We start from the raw sequence: 24,307 nt of genomic DNA, 5'->3' as shown, positions 1-24,307 counted from the left end.
TTCTGCCAAAGGTGTAATGCAGAAATTTGCCGTGAATCCATGTCTAGATATGGTACTATAAGGGGTGCATGGAACCATTGTTTTGTTTTTTCTCAAAACTAACATTTTCTTCTTCCTTTCTGAAGACTTGCATCTTTATCCAAGACCAACAACAGATGGATACATAGAGGAACATGGTAACTTTTCTGTGGCCTTTATCTTTGTATCTAACCTTCTCCATACAAAATAGAGCAGAGTGTTGATGCATCATTTTCATTTTCCATTATCATGTTTAAAAAGTAATAATATGAAATTACCTGCATAATTAGTTAAAAAATATTTTTTGCATCACAAAATTCATTGCTTCATTTCTCTGGCTTTATTTGAGTCCCATGAGAAAAAAAAGATTAAGAAACACTGTTAATGCCTTATGCTAAATGTTAAAATTTTAGAATTAAGGCATAAGATTTTTGCAATAAACCTTCCTGCTGTCTTTGAAAACAGAATACAGCCACATTATTGATATTTTGTATTTCAAATAAGTAGCAGTTGTGGTATCATGTTATATCAGTTTGTTCATATATATATATATATATATATATATATATACACTGTACAAATGTATGTATGTATGTTTATATTATAATTAGCACTATGTTTTCTTGTTCTGCAGATATCCTTTACAAAATAATTATTCGGGTGTTTGTTGGCTTTGGAGGTGTAATTATATTGGCATTCCTTGTAATCCTCATTAAATTGTGGTAAGTTCTTTGAACATATATCAGGTACACTTTAAGTGCTTTAGACACATGATTTGGTGTTGTAGGAGATACTTCAATACCAGTAGCTCAGAACACTGTACATAATTGGGAAAAAACATTATTGCTTTTGGTATCTGTTAAACTAGAGATCAGTCAGTCATATTGGCGGGCTCTTTGATTAACTACGATTGATTTGGAGGTAAACAAAAAAAGTGTCCTTCAGTGTCTTCCTATGTGCAGCTAGGTTTGGATAATATACAAGCTTCTTCACAATATTATTTATGTATTTGTCTTCATTGCACTTAGAGATCCTACATTAAATTGATTTTAATGGGTTTTGTGAACCTAATCATTTTTAAAACTATTTCAATTTATTCTGCAGTGATAAGGATGATAACAATCTACAAACATCTGTGAATCAGCTACAGAGTGTCCAGGTCATAAAAGGTAAAAGTATTAAAACTGTTTGGGGAACTAGTGTAGAATAAAGGGTTGCAGCATGTTGCTGTTGGGGGTTAGGAAATGATGCATTCAATATGGACAATTTGGGTTTGGGGAAAATACAGTTGGAGACTGTTGGAGACTATTTAGAAGAAGCAGATTTCAGATTATGGTAGAATAGTCATGACTAGAGAAAGTAGGAAACCAAACCCTTAGCCTATATTTATGTTAAGTATATAACATAACATAAGCTATCACCAGGACCCAATATCTTGGGAATATCCTCTTTTAGTGCTTCATTCCAACTTCTAGACAGTTGGTATGCATAGTACAGAGAACTGGCTTCTTAAAGCTCTCCTTCATCAGACAGGTTAAAAATGTTTGAAATAGTTTCCAAAACAAGGCAATTTTTAGAAAAGTACTCATCATGGGGGGGGGGGGGGGGGGGGGGGGGAGTTTACACAGCAGAAACGCCTTCATGCTAACTGTAGAATTTGTAATGAAAATAAGATAATTTGCATGAATGGATAATTAGAAGTGTTACAAGGTATATGTTCGTGTAAGAATTCATTACAATATTGCAATGTTATGTATTGAAACAGAAAATCAAGTAGAAGAGGAAGAATGTGAACAAAAAAAGAAAAGTTCTGGAAAGAAGAAATATAGGAAGAAGAGAGAAATTAACAGCAAAGAATCAGAAAATGAGGACAAATTAAAAAAGGTCAAGAAAAAATCAATGAAAGCAAAGGGAAAAAACAAAAAGAAAACAGCAGCAAAGATAAAGCATGACCTGAGGGAACAAGCAGAGATATAACTGGGTCAATGAAAGAGTAATAAATACAACAGTGCTACAAAGAATCTGACACCATGAAAATAATACAGCATGGGGCAAAAGATACTGAATTATGGCTGATGGTCACAATCATCTGTCTATTAAAAGAAAAGTATATATGCTGAGGACTCCCATACCAGTCAGTTGAACTGAAGAAGCTGCTCAGATGAGTAGTGAAACGTCTTCAATGATTACTTAACAAGTTCAGTTGTTAAGATTTATTTATACTAGATATTTGGAAGCCTGTTGTGTCACCACAACCATTGAAAACTGACTGAATTTAATTTATCATATTAAACTAGAATATATATATTATTTTATATAATAAATTGTTTCGTGAATAATTTGATTAACTGCTTGGATATATTTTCTTTGTATTTTTATTAGAGAATAGCATCCCTTTGTAAGTTCAAAGTTTTTTTTAAAGTAAATAACACTATAAATAGGATGTGTTTTTGTTAAATCATATTTATTTAGTCTTTTTTGTTGAGTTCTAATCAAGTGGATTAAACAGCAAGAGACAAAGATGTGGTGGTTGGTAGATGGTCAACACATGGGAAACAATGGATCTTTTCCTTATTCATATAAGCATACTATATACAATGTTTTCAGTAACTAGTTTGATTTCTAGTGTAAATATACATATATTTTGATCGGATGATAACATCTCTTTAATTTAAGATTAGATGAAAGTCTTTCTTCAGTAAAGAAAACCATGAATAAAATGTGTGTGAGGAGAGGGGGGCTGTAAGTCCATTGCATACAGTGATATGTGGGCAGGCCATGACCCTCTGAATGGAAATAGGCTTCCAGCCTCTCCTCTACTAGAATGGAACAAATGGGTTGTGTCTTGCCTGCATTTCACTGCATGGTGATAGACCTTGCCTTGCTTAAACCGGAAGCATGTTGGATATAACCATAAATATATGGTATCCCCACAGGGACTTTGCCTTTTTGATGCTTAATACAATATTCAGCTACTTGAAGACGTTATATTTTTCTTCATAAACAATTTATGAATAGATGTTCCTATATTATTGTCTGGCCACTTATAAGCAGTGGTGACTTTTTGGTATTTTTATGTTGAGTTGAAAACCCCAACATACTGTTCTTCGACTTTGGCTTATTCTTCCGCTTCGTCTTATTCTTAGCGCCCCCCATTTTCTAAACGCTACTCCTCCTACAGTTTTAGGGGTACAACACCCAAACTCCCCACACTTCTTCGCCCAATATCGGAGCAGGTTGCTTGTGCTTTTCTAAGCGATCCCGCCCCCTGTCTTTTTGTGGCGCCGCTCCGAACCCCCCCAATTTTCCCATTGACTTTCACAGGGAAGATTTTCAAACTGCTGCCACACTTACAGCTTTGAAGTTACAGCCCCCAAACTTGAATAACATAATCATGGAGTCACCCCGAATGAAACAGCAACATTTATTGGATGACCCCAAAGTGGGAGGGGCCAGCAACAGCCAATCAAATTTCACCCATTGACTTTAATGGGGAATCTTACAGCTTTGAGGCTACATTCCCCAAACTTGAATCACATAGTCATGGGCTCAGCCTGAATGAAAATATGATGATTGTTGGATGCCCAAAAGTGGGCGGAGCTGTGAACAGCCAATCAGATTTTACCTATTGATTTGGCAGAAATTCAACCTGCTGCCATTCTCACAGTAATAACACCGGGGTCCCCAAACTTTTTACACTTGGTCACTAGGGGACTGCAGTTTTAGATTTGAAAAGTGGGCGGAGCCACCAACAGCCAATCAAATTTTACCTATTGATTTTTATTGGTTTGATGCCAGAGTTCCCAAACTTTGCAGTCAGTCAGTCACTGGGTGACTACGCATTCAAGTATTTTTAAAAAACCGCACAGTGGGTGGGGCCAACAACAGCCAATCAAATTTTACCCATTGACTTTTATGGGAAAATTGAAACTGCTGCCAATCTTACAGCTTTGAAGCTACACTCCCCAAACTTGAATCACACAGTCATGGGCTCAGCCTGAATGAAAATATGATGATTGTTGAATGCCCAAAAGTGGGCGGAGCTGTGAACAACCAATCCGATTTTACCTATGGACTTGTGGAAATCTTACAGTAATAACATCAGGGTCCCCAAACTTTGCATGGTTAGGCACCAGGTAACTGTGGTTCAAGGTAAAAAAAAGTGGGTGGAGCCACCAACAGCCAATCAGAGTTTACCTATTGACTTTCAATGGGGAAATCCAACCTGCTGCCATTCTCAAAGAATTAACACCAGGGTCCCCAAACTTTTCACAGTTGGTCACTAGGGGACTGTATATTAATACTAAGGTCTCCAAACTTTGCAGAGCTAGTCACCTGGTAACTGCGGTTCAGAGTTAGGAAAAAGTGGGTGGAGCCACCAACAGCCAATTAGATTTTAACTATTGATTTTAAATGGGGAAATTCAACCTGCTGCCATTCTTACAGTAGTAACACCAGGGTGACTAGGGGACTGCATTTTTTAGGTTTTAAAAAGTGGGTGGAGCCACCAACAGCCAATCAGACTTCACCTATTGATTTATTTTTTTTTAAATTTAAAATGCTGCCTTTCTCACACTTTTTATGTCAAAGTTCCCAAACTTTGCAAAGTCAGTCACTGGATGACTACATATTCAGAGCTAGAACAAGTGGGAGGAGCCACCAACAGCCAATCCATTTCCACCCATTAGATTTCATTGGTTTATATTTAAACTGATTCCATTATTTAAATATTAATTCCAGGGTTGTTAAAGTTTCCAGAGTTAGTCACTGGGTAATTGCCGTTCAAAATTAAAAAAAAAAAAAAAGTGGGCGGAGCCACCAACAGCCAATAACATTTCATCTATTTACTTTCAATGGTGAAGTGTAAAATGCTGTAAAATGCCTGAGTCCCCAAAATTTGCAAACTTGGTCACTGGGGGACTGCAGTTCAAAAATAGGAAAAGTGGGTTGGGCCACTAACAGCCAATCAGATTTCATCCATTGAATTTTATTGGTTTAAATTTAAACTGCTGCCGTTCATTAACTATTAATCCTAGGGTCCCTAAACTTTGCAGAGTTAGTCACTGGGTAACTGCAATTCCAGGTTAGAAAAAGGGGGTGGAGCCACCAACCGCCAATCAGATGTCACTTGTTGACTTTCAGTGGGGAAATTTAAGTTGCTGCCATTCAGACACTATTAAAACCAGGGTCCCCAACTTTGCACAGTGGTTTTTACTATAGAACTGTGGCCCAAGGTTAGAGAAAGTGGGCAGAGCCCATTCAGTGACGTCATGTTTTTCAACCCAACATGAAGTTTGTTCTCAAATTTCCCTTTCTATTTCTATATGCTCTAATACAGTGCTGTCCAACTTCTGTGGTGCCGAGGGCCAGAATTTCTCTAGCAGACATAGTTGAGGGCCGCTAATGGAAGCTAGTCTTGACCACTCCCCTTTTTTAAACTGCACCCTCTTCAAACCACACCCATGTTATCACAATGGTGGTAGCGCAGCAAAAACCCAAATGCTTGGTCCCAAGCAACCAACATTCATATGTGAAAGAATTATATTATGTCATATTAAGACACACCCTTAAATCCATATGCCTCCTCCCCTGGGGGGTAGCACAGCAACCCCTAGCACATAATTACACACCATTTAATGGTATTTCCAACTGCTAACAAAGTCCCAGAACAAACCCCTACCAGGTTCACCTCCCACAGGCAGCATAGGGTAGGCAGAGTATGGCACACACAGGCAGCATAGGGCAGGCAGAGTATAGCACACACAGGCAGGGTAGGGCAGGCAGAGTATGGCACACACAGGCAGCATAGGGCAGGCAGAGTATGGCACACACAGACAGCATAGGGCAGGCAGAGTATAGCACACACAGGCAGCATAGGGCAGGCAGAGTATGGCACACACAGACAGCATAGGGCAGGCAGAGTATAGCACACACAGGCAGCATAGGGCAGGCAGAGTATGGCACACACAGACAGCATAGGGCAGGCAGAGTATAGCACAGTAAACGTGTTGAATTTTCAGTAGCTAAAGAGATCTCCGGGGTAATTGGTATGTACTAACTTCCTTTTGGTGTCTCTAAATTTCAGATACTTTAGTGATCCTATGCACAATGGGCATCAAACTGTTCAGTGGACCCTTGGCTTTCATACTTAATGTACCTAATGTTATGTGGGAGATATGATGCTTGAAAGTGGAATATTTGAGGCGATTTTTTAGAATTTTCATAATTTTTTATAGAAACTGCTAAATTCAATAAAGCATTGCCGTTTGGTACTTAGGAGTTGGAAGACATAGTTACCCATTTCGGATTCGGCAGAATGTGTACGTTTCAAAAATATATGGTTTCCTGGGGTAAACCTAATGTTCCAGGATTTTTGGCCTTGGAATCTAAAGTATGCCGTATTCAGCTGTAATCCTTTAATAATTTACTGCTGGGAGTTTTTGATCTATAGAAGTCAGAAATCTCCATAAAACTATACATATTAGGTATTGGCACGTTCGAGAGACATGAGGCTTTCCAAATCCAGTTGAATTTTTGTCCATAAAATAAAATATGTTTCTGGTATAAATCCCTATATCATGAAAAATAGCATTTTTTCTTTTTTTTTTGTATTTCAAGCTCTAAATCTTGTTCCAGAAGTGGAAATACACAAAAACTCAGGCAGATTTGGAAAGCTCAGGTTCTCCTGAAAAAAACAATATATAGTTTGCCTACCTAAACTTAACCCTTAAAAATCATTTAAATATTGAATAAACCCAATAGGATTGTTCTGCCCCCAATACGTTTTAATTATATCTTAGTTGGGATCAAGTACAGGTACTGTTTTATTATTAAAGAGAAAAAGGGAATCATTTTTAAAAATTAGAATTATTTGCTTATAATGGAGTCTATGGGAGATGGCTTTCCCGTAATTTGGAACTTTCTGGATAATGGGTTTCCGGACTTAACGCGTGATTCACTAAAAGGACACATATCATAATTAAGAAGTGATGTTCTTTGCGTTATGTAACTCGTGATGAGCAATTTTCTTGCGTTATTTCCCACCGCGTGCATTATTTTCTGCAGCGTACGATATATTTCGCCGCGTGCCATATTAGCGCACAATATTACACACAGAACCATTACTTTCTGAAAACTACTGTTCTGAAAACTACCATTTTCCCTGAAAACTGGAGGATGCATCACTCTAGGGCCAACACATACTTGAAAAAATACGACTGCACAGTCCATGTTGTGTTGCCAAACGCTCACGAACCACAATTTTCTTTATGTACCGCCTGCCCCAAGTAGGTATTAATATTCGCACAGACTAATGTGATATTTAGCGCGTTAAACGCTTCATATGTGTTTGTGAATCATGCGTTAGTACTATTTGTATTCACTAATTAACGCAATGCGTTAGAAATAAAGTTTTGCGATGATGCGTTTTTTTTGCGCATGTGATATGCGGATTAACGCATGCGAAATGACTTTATCGACCTTTAGTGAATCGGCCCCAATGTATTTTATATATTTTTGTGTAACTTTTTAAAATACTGATTTTAGCATGCACATTTAAATATTTCAGTTAAGAAGCATTCAGAAGATAATTTGTACATTTTAGAGCAGGGGTGGCCAGACTTTTTGCGGTCAGTAGTTGGAATCAAGTACAAGGTACTGTTTCATTATTACAGAGAAAAAGGGAATAATTTTTAAGAATTAGAATTATTTGCTTATAATGGAGTCTATGGGAGATGGCCTTCCCATAATTTGGAACTTTCTGGATAATGGGTTTCCGGATAAGGTATCCCATACCTGTACTACAATGCCAGGTAAAGCATATTTTACAGAACAGAATTGTTGTATTATATAGAACCGACAATGCTTTTTTTAACATAGATGACTGCATTTTAAGTAGCTTATGGTAGTGTATATAGCACAAAAAGCATTTAATTCTTTAATATTTCAGGGAGTGTTCAGATAAGAGGAAACAAACACATTAAAATAAAAAGCATTTAAACTGTAAGCTCTACAGGGCTGGAGTCCCCTTTTGTCTCTTTGACACGTAGCTTTTAGTTTGTAACTGCACTTTATATATATATTTGTAGTTATTATTGTATTGACCCCCTGTTTGTTCTATTAAGTTATTGTTCTGCTGTATGGTGCTGCCGACATAAATTAGCACTATATAATAAAAATATAAATACCTAAAAAAAGAACCTCAATACGGCCCAATGCCCTGTGTTTTCATGCCACTTTGAATACATTATTCTTATTATAAAAATAAAATTCTTAAATTTTCTGATCATTAGACTGCTCTAATGATGAGCAAAATTCTTACGCATATCGCCATTGGCAGAATTTTTTGCAAAATGGGTGCAAAAATTTGTTGCACGACAAAAAAAATAATAATTCCATTTGCAAACAAAAAGTGAAGAGGTGGTTGTCAACGTTATGCTTACCACCTTACTGTGACATCCCAGAGAGCTTGACACTGAAGTTCCTGTTAAAATGGAACAAAAAATGATTGCCATCAGAGAACTGACTGATTTTAATTTATCATATTAAACTAGAATATATATATATATATTATTTTATATAATAAATTGTTTCCTCAATAATTCGATTAACTGGTTGGATATATTTTCTTTGATTTTTTTATTAGACAATAGCATCCCTTTGTAAGTTCAAACTGTAAATAACACTATAAATAGAATGTGTTTTTGTTAAATCATATTTATTAAGTCTTTTTTGTTGAGTTCTAATCAAGTGAATTAAACAGCAAGAGACAAGAGGTGGTGGTTGGTAGATGGTCAACGCTTGGGAAAAATTGGATCGTTTCCTTATTCACATAAGTATACTTTATACAATATTTTGAGTAACTAGTTTGATTTAATTTTATTCTAGTGTAAATATACATCTATTTTGATTGGATGATAGCATCTCTTTAATTTAAGATTAGATGAAAGTCTTTCTTCAGTAAAGAAAACCATGAATAAAATGTGTGTGAGGAGAGGGGGGCTGTAAGTCCATTGCATACAGTGATATGTGGGCAGGCCATGACCCTCTGAATGGAAATAGGCTTCCAGCCTCTCCTCTACTAGAGTGGAACAAATGGGTTGTGGCTTGCCTGCATTTCACTGCATGGCAGCAGACATCCCGCCTCCCCTCTGAAGAGGAGGCACAGGGACCTTGCCTTGCTTAAACCGGAAGCATGATGGATATAACCATAAATATATGATATCCCCACAGGGACTTTTCCTTTTGGATGCTTAATACAATATTGAACTACTTGGGGGTCTGTAACTGCACTTTATAGATATATTTGTACTTATTGTATTGACCCCCGTGTTTGTTCTATTAAGTTATTGTTCTGCTGTACGGCACTGCCGACATAAAGTAGCACTATATAAATAAAAATATAAATACCTAAAAAAAGAACCTTAATATGGCCCAATGCCCTGTGTTTTCATGCCACTTTAAATACATTATTCTTATTATAAAAAAAAAATTCTTACATTTTCTAATCATTAGACTGCTCTAGTGATGAGCAAAATCCTTGTGCATTTTAACATTGGCGGATTTTTTTGTGAAATGGATGCAAAAATTTGTTGCATGACAAAAAAAAATTATGCACATCAAAATAATTTTGCGTGTCCAAAAGATTTTTCTCCTGTTTCGCTCTAAATTCTGCCAAAGGTGTAATGCAAAAATTCGCCATGAATCCATGTCTAGATATGGTACTATAAGGGGTGCATGGAACTATTGTTTTGTTTTTTCTCAAAACTAACATTTTCTTCTTCCTTTCCTCAGTTTCTGAAGACTCGCATCTTTATTCATGACCAACAACAGATGGATACAGAGAGGAACATGATAACTTTTCTTGGGCCATTATCTTTGTATCTAACCTTCTCCATACAAAATAGAGCAGAGTGTTGATGCATCATTTTCCATTATCATGTTTAAAAAGTAATAATAGGAAATTACCTGCATAATTAGTTAAAAAACATTTTTTAGATCACAAACTTCATTGCATCATTTCTCTGGCTTTATTTGAGTTCCATGAGAAAAAAAAGATTAAGCTATAAAATTTTAGAATTAAGGCATAAGATTTTTGCAATAAACCTTCCTTCTGTCTTTGAATACAGAATACAGCCACATTATAGATATTTTGCATTTCAAATAAATAGCAGTTGTGATATCATGTTATATCAGTTTGTTCATATATATATATATATTGCAATCGACCATGTTCCCCTACCCAGGAGGGGGGCTGACCGCTCCCGTTTGCTCCTACAAAGGGAAACATTCTGGATTAAAACTTTAAATACATTATCCCCTTTTGGCCTTAATGAATATTGCTCTTTTTCCTGCTTTTTAAATCAACGCTAGATGTCTGTGGGGTTTAGATTCTAGGGCCTTTAATGTAAGGTGATGGGCCAGAATATAAATGGGAGTTTATGGCCAGTGGTATGCTCATTATAATTCTCCTTATGGTGTTTGATATTGTTTTCTCCTTGGTACAGGGTTTCTTTTAATTTTGACACATGACTGGAATGACTTGTGCCATTGGGTGTGGGTTTGTGCTTTTATCTATTTATAGCTTTGATGGTTTTTACATGTTTAAGGTCTTGACAAAGGCCCAAGATGGGGGCCGAAACGTTGACCTATTTCTCCATGTATTAAGTTTTATATATTTCAATAAAAGCTAATTTTTAAAGGATTCCCAGTGTGCACCACTATACCTGTGGACTTTATATATATATATATATATATATATATATATATATATATACAGTGGAGGAAATAATTATTTGACCCCTCACTGATTTTGTAATTTTGTCCAATGACAAAGAAATGAAAAGTCTCAGAACAGTATCATTTCAATGGTAGGTTTATTTTAACAGTGGCAGATAGCACATCAAAAGGAAAATCGAAAAAATAACTTTAAATAAAAGATAGCAACTGATTTGCATTTCATTGAGTGAAATAAGTTTTTGAACCCCTACCAACCATTAAGAGTTCTGGCTCCCACAGAGTGGTTAGACACTTCTACTCAATTAGTCAACCTCATTAAGGACACCTGTCTTAACTAGTCACCTGTATAAAAGACACCTGTCCACAGAATCAATCAATCAAGCAGACTCCAAACTCTCCAACATGGGAAAGACCAAAGAGCTGTCCAAGGATGTCAGAGACAAAATTGTAGACCTGCACAAGGCTGGAATGGGCTACAAAACCATTAGCAAGAAGCTGGGAGAGAAGGTGACAACTGTTGGTGCGATTGTTCGAAAATGGAAGGAGCACAAAATGACCATCAATCGACCTCGCTCTGGGGCTCCACGCAAGATCTCACCTCGTGGGGTGTCAATGATTCTGAGAAAGGTAAAAAAGCATCCTAGAACTACACGGGAGGAGTTAGTTAATGACCTCAAATTAGCAGGGACCACAGTCACCAAGAAAACCATTGGAAACACATTACACCGCAATGGATTAAAATCCTGCAGGGCTCGCAAGGTCCCCCTGCTCAAGAAGGCACATGTGCAGGCCCGTCTGAAGTTTGCCAATGAACACCTGAATGATTCTGTGAGTGACTGGGAGAAGGTGCTGTGGTCTGATGAGACCAAAATAGAGCTCTTTGGCATTAACTCAACTCGCTGTGTTTGGAGGAAGAAAAATGCTGCCTATGACCCCCAAAACACCGTCCCCACCGTCAAGCATGGGGGTGGAAACATTTTGCTTTGGGGGTGTTTTTCTGCTAAGGGCACAGGACAACTTATTCGCATTAACGGGAAAATGGACGGAGCCATGTATCGTGAAATCCTGAACGACAACCTCCTTCCCTCTGCCAGGAAACTGAAAATGGGTCGTGGATGGGTGTTCCAGCATGACAATGACCCAAAACATACAGCAAAGGCAACAAAGGAGTGGCTCAAGAAGAAGCACATTAAGGTCATGGAGTGGCCTGGTCAGTCTCCGGACCTTAATCCAATAGAAAACCTATGGAGGGAGCTCAAGCTCAGAGTTGCACAGAGACAGCCTCGAAACCTTAGGGATTTAGAGATGATCTGCAAAGAGGAGTGGACCAACATTCCTCCTAAAATGTGCGCAAACTTGGTCATCAATTACAAGAAACGTTTGACCTCTGTGCTTGCAAACAAGGGTTTTTCCACTAAGTATTAAGTCTTTTTTTGTTAGAGGGTTCAAAAACTTATTTCACTCAATGAAATGCAAATCAGTTGCTATCTTTTATTTAAAGTTATTTTTTCGATTTTCCTTTTGATGTGCTATCTGCCACTGTTAAAATAAACCTACCATTGAAATGATACTGTTCTGAGACTTTTCATTTCTTTGTCATTGGACAAAATTACAAAATCAGTGAGGGGTCAAATAATTATTTCCTCCACTGTATGTGGGCAGGCCATGACCCTCTGAATGGAAATAGGCTTCCAGCCTCTCCTCTACTAGAATGGAACAAATGGGTTGTGGCTTGCCTGCATTTCACTGCATGGCAATAGACATCCTGCCTCCCCTCTCAAGAGGAGGCACAGGGACCTTGTCTTGCTTAAACTGGAAGCATGTTGGCTATAACACTTGGATTTGGTATCTCCACAGGGACTTAATGAAACTTTGCCTTTTGGATGCTTAATACAAATTGAACTACTTGCAGATGTTATATTTTTCTTCATAAACAATTTATGAATAAATGTTCTTATATTATTGTCTGGCCACTTATCAGCAGTGGTGACTTTTTGGTATTTTTCTATATGTTCTACTACATTGTTATTGAGTGGGCTGATCGCTAAATGCTTTTGCTTTTTTTGTTTCATTTTTTGCTGTTTCTTTGTATAGTTTGTTTTGCACAATCCATTGCCAGCAAATAGCATCATACACATTGCTTACCTACCTATCATTTTTGGTACCAAGAAACTGTGGGGGGCTATAAAAAATGTTTGGCATGGTGGGGGTAGAAATGTCAAGCTTATAAAAGACTTATACAAGACCACTGGTGATGTGATTGCTGTTATCCTTATTCTTTATTGATTTATATAATTTTTAGAGGCATCTGGGTTGTCATTGTGTCTACAGTGTGCACCTTTAGGACTATAGGAAAAGATGTCAAAGGAAAGATTACTTTAGTAGCATTTTTCAGTGGACAGAGAAACATCCACTGGTGTAGTAGGGCTTGGAACTCAGATTCCCTGTCCCATGGAACTTACCCCAGCAAGTGTCCCCACCTCTGAAAGTTGTTTCTGTAGCAACAGAGCAACTCCCCCCCCCCCCCCAGCCAATTGTTGCTATTCTAGGACAGGAGTCCTGGAATCTTGTCCACCTTTCCTCCTCCCGCGTTCTCCAAACTTCCTGCACCCTTTTTTCTGTATGGAATATATCTACAGGGCAGTAAGCAAGCAGGCAGGCAGCCGGGGCCTCTGGGGCAGCACTGTATTTAGGTTCGGTGCAACCCTAGGCCACCTAAATGCGCCTCTAATTGTGGAAGTGATGTCATTAATGTGTGCGCATGACATCACATCTCTGCATATGATTCTGGCAGAAGTGACATCATATGTGCCCACGCTCTGGAATAGAACCCTCACTCCCCTTACCAGCTCCACTGTTGGATTTGGCCAGTGACATCTGGCAGCTGGGAAGTATTTCTATATTATATTGAAATTGATTATATAGGCACCCCCTCTAACCCTATTGCCCTCGGCACAGGCCCTTGGGTGCCTATATATACATATGGCCTTGCCCTGGGGTAGCAGGCCTTGTGGGCCACAAAGGACAGCATGGCTGTAAGCGCATGCTCGGAATCTGGCTGGGCACTGGGGAAAAACCTGGTGAGCCCCGCAGTCCACGCCAGCCGGGGCACACACCATGTGCTGGCAAATGTGGCTGGTGGTGCTACTCCTTATCATCAAGGCAAGTGTGTATGAAGTATAGAAGAGTGGGTTAGCATTGTAATAGGACCTTGCTAATAGGGAGGGGGCTCCTAGGCAGCAACCCCAGTGGGCCCCTTGCACCCCAGTCCAACACTGCAATGCTGGGTCCCTACAATGCTTATTGCATTCCATTAAATCTACTGGTAGCCAATTGGAACTGCTATGCACGTTAATAAGCACAGCCAGGCAAATCAGCAAATGCGTCCATCTAAAGGTGTTTTCACTTGTATAAAAATATAAACTATATTTATAGACCTTTGACAACATTGATTTCTTTATGTTTTGTGACTACGGAGAGCCTTGTTTTCGAAGGAACAGGAGTCACAACCTTTTTTTCCGTCCACACTAAACCCTTTATCCCAACCCCTCTGAAGCCTAAGCCCATGGTTTCCCAGGCTGCCACCCAATTCTGGCCTCTGCTCCCCCGTACAGTTACGCCACTAACCAAAACAGGGTGGATACTTTCATAAAATCATGTTTTAGATCCATAAGTATCACTTATTATATATAATTGAGCCGAAGTTTAAAAAAAACACCCTAACTCTTATGTGAGTGCGCTCAGATTTGCCGCTCTGTATACTTGAGGTCCCTACATAACAGGACACGAAGTAGAAAGTAACTAGTTTGATCAGTGACGCGGCGTTAGTGCGACTCTGTTGTGACACGTCATCAGCTACTGCCGCTCAACGTGTAGCTGTCAGTGAGAAGAAGGGTTCTGTTTGTGCGTTCCAATGGCCGCGGCTCCGGGGTTGGCGGCTTTCTGCCGGAAGGTATGGGAGCCGGTGGTGGCGAAAGCCCGCAGAGCTGTGGTGTTCATCGACCAGCCTTGCGCCGAGGTGCTGCACTGGTGCGGGGGGGCAGAACTACTGCTTGCGGCGGGGGCTTTGAATGTAAAGGAATTCTCCAGCTTCGAGTCCGGCGGCTCCAAGCAGCCCAAAGCTTTGTTCGTGGTGAGCTGCCCGCTGCGTGGCCGGGCTTTGGAGGTGATTAAGGACGTAGTGAGCCAGAGCTCCTTCCAATACTGCATAGTGGTGACAGCTGTGAGCCCGTCTGAAGCTGCCGATGCCCGAACCCTATGTGAGCAGATGGAGGACAAGCTGTGCGAATGGATGGGAAACATGAACTTTACAGCGGAGGTGATGTGGGCTCCCCTGATGCTGGCCCCTCTGTCCCCCCACCTGTTAGTAGCCCCAGCTTTCTCTTCCCTATTCCCTCTCCTGCCATCCCAAGACCTGCACACACTAAACCTCGGCCGAGCAGACAAAAAGAGGTTCCCAGGACTTGGAGATGTGGATCTTCCCTCCATGCCCCAGGAGCTCCAGCTGCACATAAGAAACCTGCTGTCAGGGCTCAACCAGTTCTTGGAAGGCATAGGTGTGCGGGAGGAGTGCTACTCAGTGGGGCATCTCAGCCGGATTATTGCTGGAGAGCTGGCTAATTACCCCCTGGCTAAGAACCGCAGGAAAACTGCCCAGAGCAAAGCCTCCCTGGTCTTCATTGACAGGACTATGGACTTGGCTGGTATGGGAACAATCTCCAGACTTTTCTTTTTGGGTCTTAAAGTTTTCTCGCTAAAGAATTTGTTTTTATTTGATTCATTAGATTTGCTAAATAAAATTAAATATCTATGTCTTGATTGTAAAATTAGTTTTTATTGTGATAAATTCTATTGTGTAAGACCCAATGACATGTTATTTCTCGCTGATCACTAAGATCATTCTAAATTAGATTACCTTATGAGTATTAACAGCAGGCATTTCCACCTTTTGTTCTTTATCTGTTGATGATGTATAACACCCAAAGCTAAAGGGGAAGTAATAGGTCAAAAAGAGGAGGTTTATGGTTTAATATATATGTAACTCAAAGCTTCCCTCTATATCTTAGGATCTGTGCTTCTAGTAAGATGCCTGTTGCCCTAGCTCAGTCATTGCTTGGATGGTGTAGGTGTGCTTTAGAAGTGATGCTCTGGTCTAACAAAGCAGGAGTGCTAAACAACTTTCCTAGTAAGAAACCTGGCAGTCAGGCTAGTCTGTCTAATGCTTTGCATGACTATGATACAGCTAGGTAGGAGTTTGGACCAACCGGCAGTGCCTTAACATGTATGGCGACCATCTCAAGCTTTCATTTTGCTTATTGTTGCATTTTTATCTATAGCGAGACTGCCTGGTAAACTAAATGTGACTGCCTAGTGTTTTTTATTGATTAAGAAAATACTGATAGGTTAAAATCTCCTGTTTTTATGAATTATTTACAGTATGTGTCATCTGTGTTAGAAATAGAAATGGGGGCATATTTATTTAAAATTGAAACTAGAGCTCCCCACTATCAAATTCTTCTTCTCTTTTATTCACCTTTGCATATTATGTACCTAAAAATACCATCCAATGGAATTTCTAAGGATGCACCGAATCCAGGATTTGCCAAGATTCGTCCTTTTTTTTAGCAGGGTTCGGATTTGGCTGAATCCATGGTCCTGGCCGGACCGAATCCTTAAAATTATGTTACTTTTCAGGATTAGACTTTGTTTCAGGATTTGGCCAAATCTTTCACGAAGGATTCAGGGTTCCGCCGAATCCCAAAATAGTGCATTTGGTGCATCCCTAGGAGTTTCACTTTGGCAGACTGTGGCAAGCTCTAGTTTCACTCTTTAATAGAGTCTTACCTTTCACTAGGGGGTGAACAGTGCCTTTTAACAAGATGTTATAGTTATATGTTGGCAATGAGCTGTGACGAGCTCTGGTTTCACTCTGATAAATAGTACCTTCATTTTTACTAGGGGCAAATGATGCTTTTTAGGGAGCAGATATAATTAAACTTCCAGTTTTCTCTGGCGTTCACAATTTCTTCCAGTTGAGGCATTGACTCCCAATCGGACTTTTCGGTTTATGTTATGTTATCTGGGGGCTGGTAATTTTAGCATCTGTATTTGCACTGAGACCTAAGTATTGCCACAGTTATGGTACCTGCATCAGACCCACAAAAATATATCATGGCACCACGGTAGTCAGTGGCTGACTGAATGTATTGTCATTTTCAATGTATTTTATAAGTATAACCCAAATTAATATTCCTTGGAAAAATAGCTACTAGAATGCACTAGACTAGAAGCATTGATATAAATACTTAAACTCATGTGTGAACCAGAAAATATTATTTGATTATTTTGTAATGGTAGATGTGTCTGTGGTTGAGCAGTGGCGGGTGGGTGTTTGTCCCAATGGGCACATAAATGGAGAGCTTGCCCATGTAGATATCTGATACAAGGGCACTGTATCTATTAGAGCATGCAGAAGAGAATGCCAAAAGCAATGGTATATAAAATTAACAGAAAATAATACTGTTGCTGCAAACAAAATAACCCCACATGCATTGTAAGCAACATTGGCCACTGCCTGTGTTAAATGCCCCATGAAAGTAATGTAAACAAAGTAAGTTAGCTTCTTGTACCAGTTCTCTTGTATGCAGAAACGTGTGCTTCTTAGGGGCACATTTACTTACCCACGAACGGGCCGAATGTGTCCGATTGCGTTTTTCGTAATGATCGGTATGTTGCGATTTTTTCGGAAAATTGTCGCGACTTACCAATACGATTTGCGCGAAAAAACGCGAGTTTTTCGTAGCCATTCCGTAAGTTGCGCAAAATCTGGCGATTTTTTCGTAGCGTTAAAACTTGCGCGAAAAGTTGCGATTTTTTCGTAGCGTTAAAACTTGCGCGAAAAGTTGCGATTTTTTCGTAGCGTTAAAACTTGCGCGAAACGTCGCGCCTTGTAAGTTTTAACGCTACGAAAAAGGCGCAACTTTTCGCGCAAGTTTTAACGCTACAAAAAAAAAACCGCCAGATTTTGCTCAACTTTCGGAATGGCTACGAAAAACTTGCGTTTTTTCGCGCAAATCGTATTGGTAACGAAAAAGTCGCGACAATTTCCGAAAAGTCATAAAGGCGCCGAAAAAATCGCAAAAAATACTAAAAAGTCGCAAAATGTTCGTTTTCAAATCGGAATTTTTCCAATTCGGTTCGGATTCGTGTCTTAGTAAATGTGCCCCTTAGTGTTCAGTTGCAGAGCACTTGTGTCAAGGAATAACAGTGCAACCTCCAACTTACATTTTTATCTGAATCTGGAGCAATGATTAGTGCTGCAAGTGCAGTCCATTCCTGTGCTTAATGCCTGCCTAAATAACATGCAAGCTAGGGGCCTCCAACAGGACACCCATGTACCACCCTAGCCTGCTCTTCATGAATGCATTTCTGCTATATGCAGGCAGCACTTTATGCATTGGAGAGGTGCAGTTGCTTCCTTGAGTGCAAAGCACTGGAGTCCAATAAAGCATGCCCTGTCAGCTACTGAAAACATGGATTCATACCTGGAACTTCTCAAAGGTTCATCTACAAACAAAGTACTTTGTGCAAAGTATGAAAACTAAACTCACATTTTTTTTAACAATATTGCAGCATGTTTTCCCAGAATTCCAGCATTATTACAGACAACTGCTAAATAGCCATATTTTACATATAGTATTTGTGTTTGGCAAAAGTATATAAACATTTGCTTTCAGAAATTGGTGTGCCCCACTTGGACAACAACAATTGTAACTAATCCTTTCCCATAACTCTTGATTAGTCCTGTAAATATGCTTGGCATTTTGTTACATTCCTTACAGAACAGTTTTAACTTGGGGATGTTGGAGGGCTTTCTTGCATATCTTGCCCACTTCAGCTTCCTCCACAACATTTCTACAGGATAAAGGTCAGGACTTGTCCATTCCATTTCAGAATTCATAGTTCTGTTCATAGCCAAAACCATGATACTTTCACACCATGTTTCACAGATGGGATAAGGTTCTTATTCTGCAATGTAGTATTGCCTTTCACCAAACATAATGCGTTTCATATAAGCCAAAAATGTCCAAATGTTTGTTTTGGTCTTGCAAATCATTCTTCCAATAACCTTCTGACTTACCTACACAGTCTTTAGCAAACTGTAGGCAGGAAGTAATGTTCTTTTTGAGCAAGAGTGCCTTTCTCCTCACAGCCCTTTCACGTGCACCATTGTTGTTCAGTGTTCTCTTGATGGAGGACACTGACATTCACCAGTGCTAGAGAGGCCTTTAGTTCTTAGACATTAACCGTGGGTTTGTTGAGTATTACACACACACACACCACTCCTGGCGAGGGTTATATTGGTGCTGAATTTGCTCTATTTGAGCATGATCTGCCTGACAGTGAACTGGTGGGCTACAGACTCTATAGAAGTAGTTTTGTAACCTTTTCCAGCCTTGTGAGCATCAATAACTATTTTCAGGTTGTCCTTAGATATTGTCATGACACACTTCCACAAACCTGTGTTGTTAAAGGGCACCTATCATTCCTTTCCCCATCATAGAGCCTGCACTCCGGTTGGGGGTAGCAATAGTTTTTGTTTTGCTTTTTCAAAAAACACCCCCCACAGTGCTAGGCTGCCCACACCAGGAGAGAGTTCTCGGTCTGAGTGGCCATGTTATTAAGCGTGCATGCGCATAATTAGCACTACTTCCCACTCACTCGTGTGGTGTAGAAGCATTGGATGTGAGTTATCTATGTCACACGTGCATAATGAGTGAGTTTTGGCACTCGCTCATTATGTGCAAGTGTGTGGCACAACATGGCTGCCTGCCTGCCTGCCCTGGGGGCTCCCCCAGGGGGTGGGTAGTTTGTCACTGTAGGGGCAATTTAAAAAAACAAAACAAACTATTGTTTCCCCCAACTTGCATGCAGGCTCTATTAGTCTGCACCTCTGGTGGGGGAAGCAGTTTTAGGGTAATAGGTGCCCTTTAAGATTAGACTTAGATAGGGAAGAGTCTAAATTCTGTTCCTTAAATAAGACAAGGCCTCCTCTACTGACATTTGATTATTATCCTATTGATTAAAATACCTGACTCTAATTACCTTTATGTGAACTGAGAATCCCAGAGGTGCACGTACTTTTGCCACATGCAAATAATTTAACTTTAGATCAACTTCCTCAATAAATGAATAAACAAGGATTATATTTTTGACTCTTAATTATTTAATTGAGTTGGCATTATCTAGTTACAGGACTTGAAAACAGATTGCAGAAATGTTGGGAATTCAAAAAGGTTTCTAACAATTTAAGCACCGCTGTATATCTGGCAATAGCATTGGTAAAGGCGACATCTAGGATAAAATAAAATAAAATAAATTACTTCTAGGTAATTATGAATAATATATGGTGCTGGTTTCACTTTGGGCTTTTGAGCTCCCTATAGATCCTCTCAGGTCCCTGTCCGTGTTTCAAATGAGGGGTGGGCGTGTTCTAATGGTCCCTGGCAGTTGCACAGTATGAGGGGGATAGCCAATCACAGCCCTGCATTTACACAAGTCAGGCTTCAGTTCCCTATCAGGTCAGCCCAGCTGCTGATTGGTTCCTATTCTATAGCGCCGGCCCCCCTGCACAGCCTGGGAAAGGAGGTAGCAGGAAATAAAACAGGTATGTGGAACTAGTGGGGTTTTTGGAGAAATTTTCAATAAATCAACCCAAAATTCCTCTTTTTAAAGCACATTTCTTCTATATTTAGATGAATACAATTCATCGGCACAATATTGTTCTTCACACAGCATGTCCGCTTTAATAGTATTTAATTCTAATTCCCATCACTTAGTTCAGGTCAGAGTCAGAGTTTTAGTATTCAGTAAAATAATCAACCAAGAGATATTTACAAGAGATATTTATTAAAGGAGAAGGAAAGGCAAAGTCACTTGGGGGTGCCAAAATGTTAGGCCTCCTTCCTGTAGCGCCGCGCGCGCATGCGCAGTAGAGTGAATAGTGGAACTTTAACAGAGAAGTCGGCTTTTCACTCTACTGCGCATGCGCCGACCGCTGGCATTTTCGGAAAGGGAAGCCGGAAGGAGGAAGCGCATCGCTACAGGTACCCCGGGCTGGTGCTGTTTTCTCAGAACAGGGGCACCAGCCCGGGGTACAAGGTAAGAGATTAAAGTCACTTGGGGGTGCCTAACATTTTGGCAAGTGACTTTGCCTTTCCTTCTCCTTTCAGAAATGTATTTCTTTCAACACCAGACAAATGCTTACAATTACACCCTTATTTTATAAGGTTCTCAGACTTAACCCATTAAAGTTAATGTGACATATCAGGTGGCAAAAAATTTCCGGGCGTGAACAGTTTTGTGAAATTATGATTTAAAGGAGAAAAAAACCCTTCCCCAAACCTCCCATTCTGCAGCATCTGTTACAATAAAAAGAATCCCTATATGTCAGTTTGCCATAAACATACACAGTGGAGTTCACAGGCTCCTTTTTTTCCCTTTAGAGATTTTTTTCTATCAGTTTGGCGACACTTAGGGGCATATTTATAAACCAGTGATGTGCCCCATAGCAACCAATCAGCAATAAGATTTGAACGGTCACGGAGGACAAAAGACAAAGATCTGTTTGGTGGCTATGAGCAACATCACCATTCTCCAATGTTAATAAAGACACCCTGTTAGCCAACAGGAGAGTGAGCAGTTAAAGCTAGATCCAGGATCAGCTTTAAGTATATGTAAACTCTGCTTCACACCTCTTTTAATGCTTTCCAATTCACTAAAAATGTTCAGAGGTATCAAATAAATAAAAATGGGAATACCCTTGGAATAATTATAGTGGATGCCCTGCTGCCTCAAAGGGCTGTATAAACTAACCACACCACTTCCAAGAAAGCACTCTGCTTATAGCGTGTGCTAAGGGGTTTCCCCAAAAAGTTTGCTGGGATCCCACAATAAATAAACATGTTACCCTTAGCACATTGCTGTAAGGGAAGTGCTTCCTTGGAACTGATGTGGTCTAAATATTTCCATAAAATAATTACAGTACACAGTTTCAATATGTTTGATTTTACATGGTGTACCGTGCAAATGGTCAATGTATTCCCAATGCTGTTTGCTGCTAGGGCTTGGGCAAGTGCCAGAATGATTGTCTAGTAACAGTAGATGATGCTGTTATTTACTCACAGAGAATAATGTTCTGCCTGCAGGAGAAGTTATGTGCTGCTGTAAAAAAATATTTTATTGACTGTTGCTTTACATACACTATAAATACATAAAATTGTATAAAATTATGGCATTGGGTTTACTGTCCCATAATCTGTGCTTGTGACCAGCTGCCATTGCTGGGACTTGTTTACTACAGTAAACAGTAGGATCACGTCTAATTGTTGATTGGTTGCTGTGGATTACTGCACTAAGGCAGCTTTGCCAAATGAGGCCTACCATGTTCAAAGTCCTTCATTTGTCGCCTGCGTTAAATCTGTGCAGGCAACAAATGTCCCAAATACGTCTGGGGAAATGCCTTCCCTCATGTAAACTGTATTTACAAGAGTACTGTGTTTTACTTGCCTAATTAGGCACCATGCATATAAGTGATCCAAATTCGTTAGCCTGAAGCAGAGGTTCTTATCAGATTGGGTTACCCTAATACACAATTTATGAAGTGAGCAATTGGACAAAGAAAGTGATTTGGTTCAGCTCCAGTCAAATATAAACCCCTGCTCTTATCCATCTGTCAAATAGACACTGGTGCTAGATAAACTCTTACAGTGTGATATAGTAGTTATATCTTTTTCAGAACCCAAAACCCGGTTTAGGACCAGTTGTGCAGTATAAAATGTCACAGTATTCAGGGGGGTAAGGTACACCCAACTTTAAACAGCAGGGGACCCAGCTTTGAGTCTTGTTCCTTAGGTTGAGAAAGCCTGTTTTAGATTTGAATTGGTGACCAGGCTTGTTGAGGTGCTACTGGAGAAATGAGAGGGTCTCCTAACCTGCCATTATAATCTGATCATTGGTCCAGTGCATCTGCTTTGTACCTTTTATTACATTGTACATACATGCACATTATTAACATCGTATGTGAGTGCTGGATCAGTATAGATACTTGTATAGCATTTTTCCATCTGCTGGAGGTTTTGTCCTACTGTGCTTGATTTGCTCTGGACTGTACTCTGTAGTAGATTTTTATTGAAGCCTCTTAACACTTAAATGGGGAACCCCACCCAAACACAACTTGAGCTTTTTGAAAAGAAATGTATGCATCAATTAAAAATATGTAGCCTTTTCATGATTTTTTTTATCATAAGCTTTAGAACAGTTACCTAAGCCTGGGCCCCTGTTCTCCTGCTGATCTGGCTGGCAACTTTGACACTCAAAAACAAAGTAAATCCCAGCAACATGGGACATCACAGTGCCATGTATTGTGGGTTATGTAGTTCCTACATGCTGTCTATAAGCTGCAGAGAATTTGTTGCAATTTTTAACGTCAATGTTTTAGTTCCCTCCTCCCCTGCCAGGATTTCAAATATACATAAATAGAAGAACTGGATTTCAGCATTTACAGTAAAATGGTAGTTATGTATTCTTTTCGAAGCTGTAGTTGCCCTTTAACTTTTTGCCCAGGTGACCCAGATTGTTTGTGATTAGCAACCAATTTGTATTTGTTTAAAACTCAGTTGGATACTTACCCAAACCCTGATCAATGGCTTCCACATAGGCAGAATTTTGTTTGCGTGTCTAGAATATAAACCCCTTTCCGTGCATGAGAGTACGTTATTGGCCTTAAGAGCAGCGTGTAGCTACCAGGTTAGGTACTGTTATGCTTAAAGTATTTTCCATCTCTGATTTAACAAAATTGATGCCCTTTAATGTACAGTATAATGAGCCTGTTTATTATTGTAACTAAGGTGCATTACTTATCCCAAATGATTTTCATCTGTCATGTCTTTGCCTGTAGTCATTTAAGGAGTGCCAACAATCTGGCTTTCATTTTACCACTTTATATAATATATGTTCATCTTCCCAGAGTGCTGGAGCTTCTTTCATGCTAACGAGATAATAGCTAATCTTGTAGTTTACTAGTTAATGCTTGTACAAAAAAAAAAAAACTCTATTTCAAGCCTTTTTAGAACATAGATAAAAGTAAAGAATACTTAAAGTGCAAAACTTAACCCCCTACATATGATTTCAACTCTTACCACATTTTACCACATATAGCCCCCTCCCCAACCACTACCACTTACCATGAGGTCCTTAATACATTTGTTTTCTCTTCTTGCAGAGTTGCACAGCAGTGTTGGTGGCTGCCATCTTTGGCTTCGTCATAACTGGTTTTAGGCTTCTTGGTGGTAGTCTTCATTTAAGACAAACATACTGGAAGACAGAGCCACATTGCTTGCCTTGTTTGATGAAGAAGCCAAAACCAAATGTACTGAGACCACTAATCCCTGCTGCAAAACTTTGGTTTTATTTTAAATGCATGTGGCGTACTTTGAAACTGACATGTTGCCATTTTTATTGTATTGCAAATGCAATGATGTTAGAGTTGGGA

General features: G+C 39.5%; 1 protein-coding gene across 1 annotated transcript; it reads left to right on the top strand.

Moving 5' to 3' along the window:
- Window positions 1-14,635: 14,635 nt before the first annotated feature.
- Window positions 14,636-15,567, top strand: scfd2 (sec1 family domain containing 2). The gene has a single exon (NM_203735.1). A coding segment is annotated over exon 1 (899 nt). The 5' UTR covers window positions 14,636-14,668.
- Window positions 15,568-24,307: the final 8,740 nt, after the last annotated feature.

The sequence above is a fragment of the Xenopus tropicalis genome, chromosome 1 (genome assembly GCF_000004195.4).
Source record: "Xenopus tropicalis strain Nigerian chromosome 1, UCB_Xtro_10.0, whole genome shotgun sequence".
NCBI classification, from domain to species: Eukaryota; Metazoa; Chordata; class Amphibia; order Anura; family Pipidae; genus Xenopus; species Xenopus tropicalis.
The sequence above is the reverse complement of the archived record's forward strand: the minus strand, read 5'-3'. Positions and strand labels throughout refer to the sequence as shown.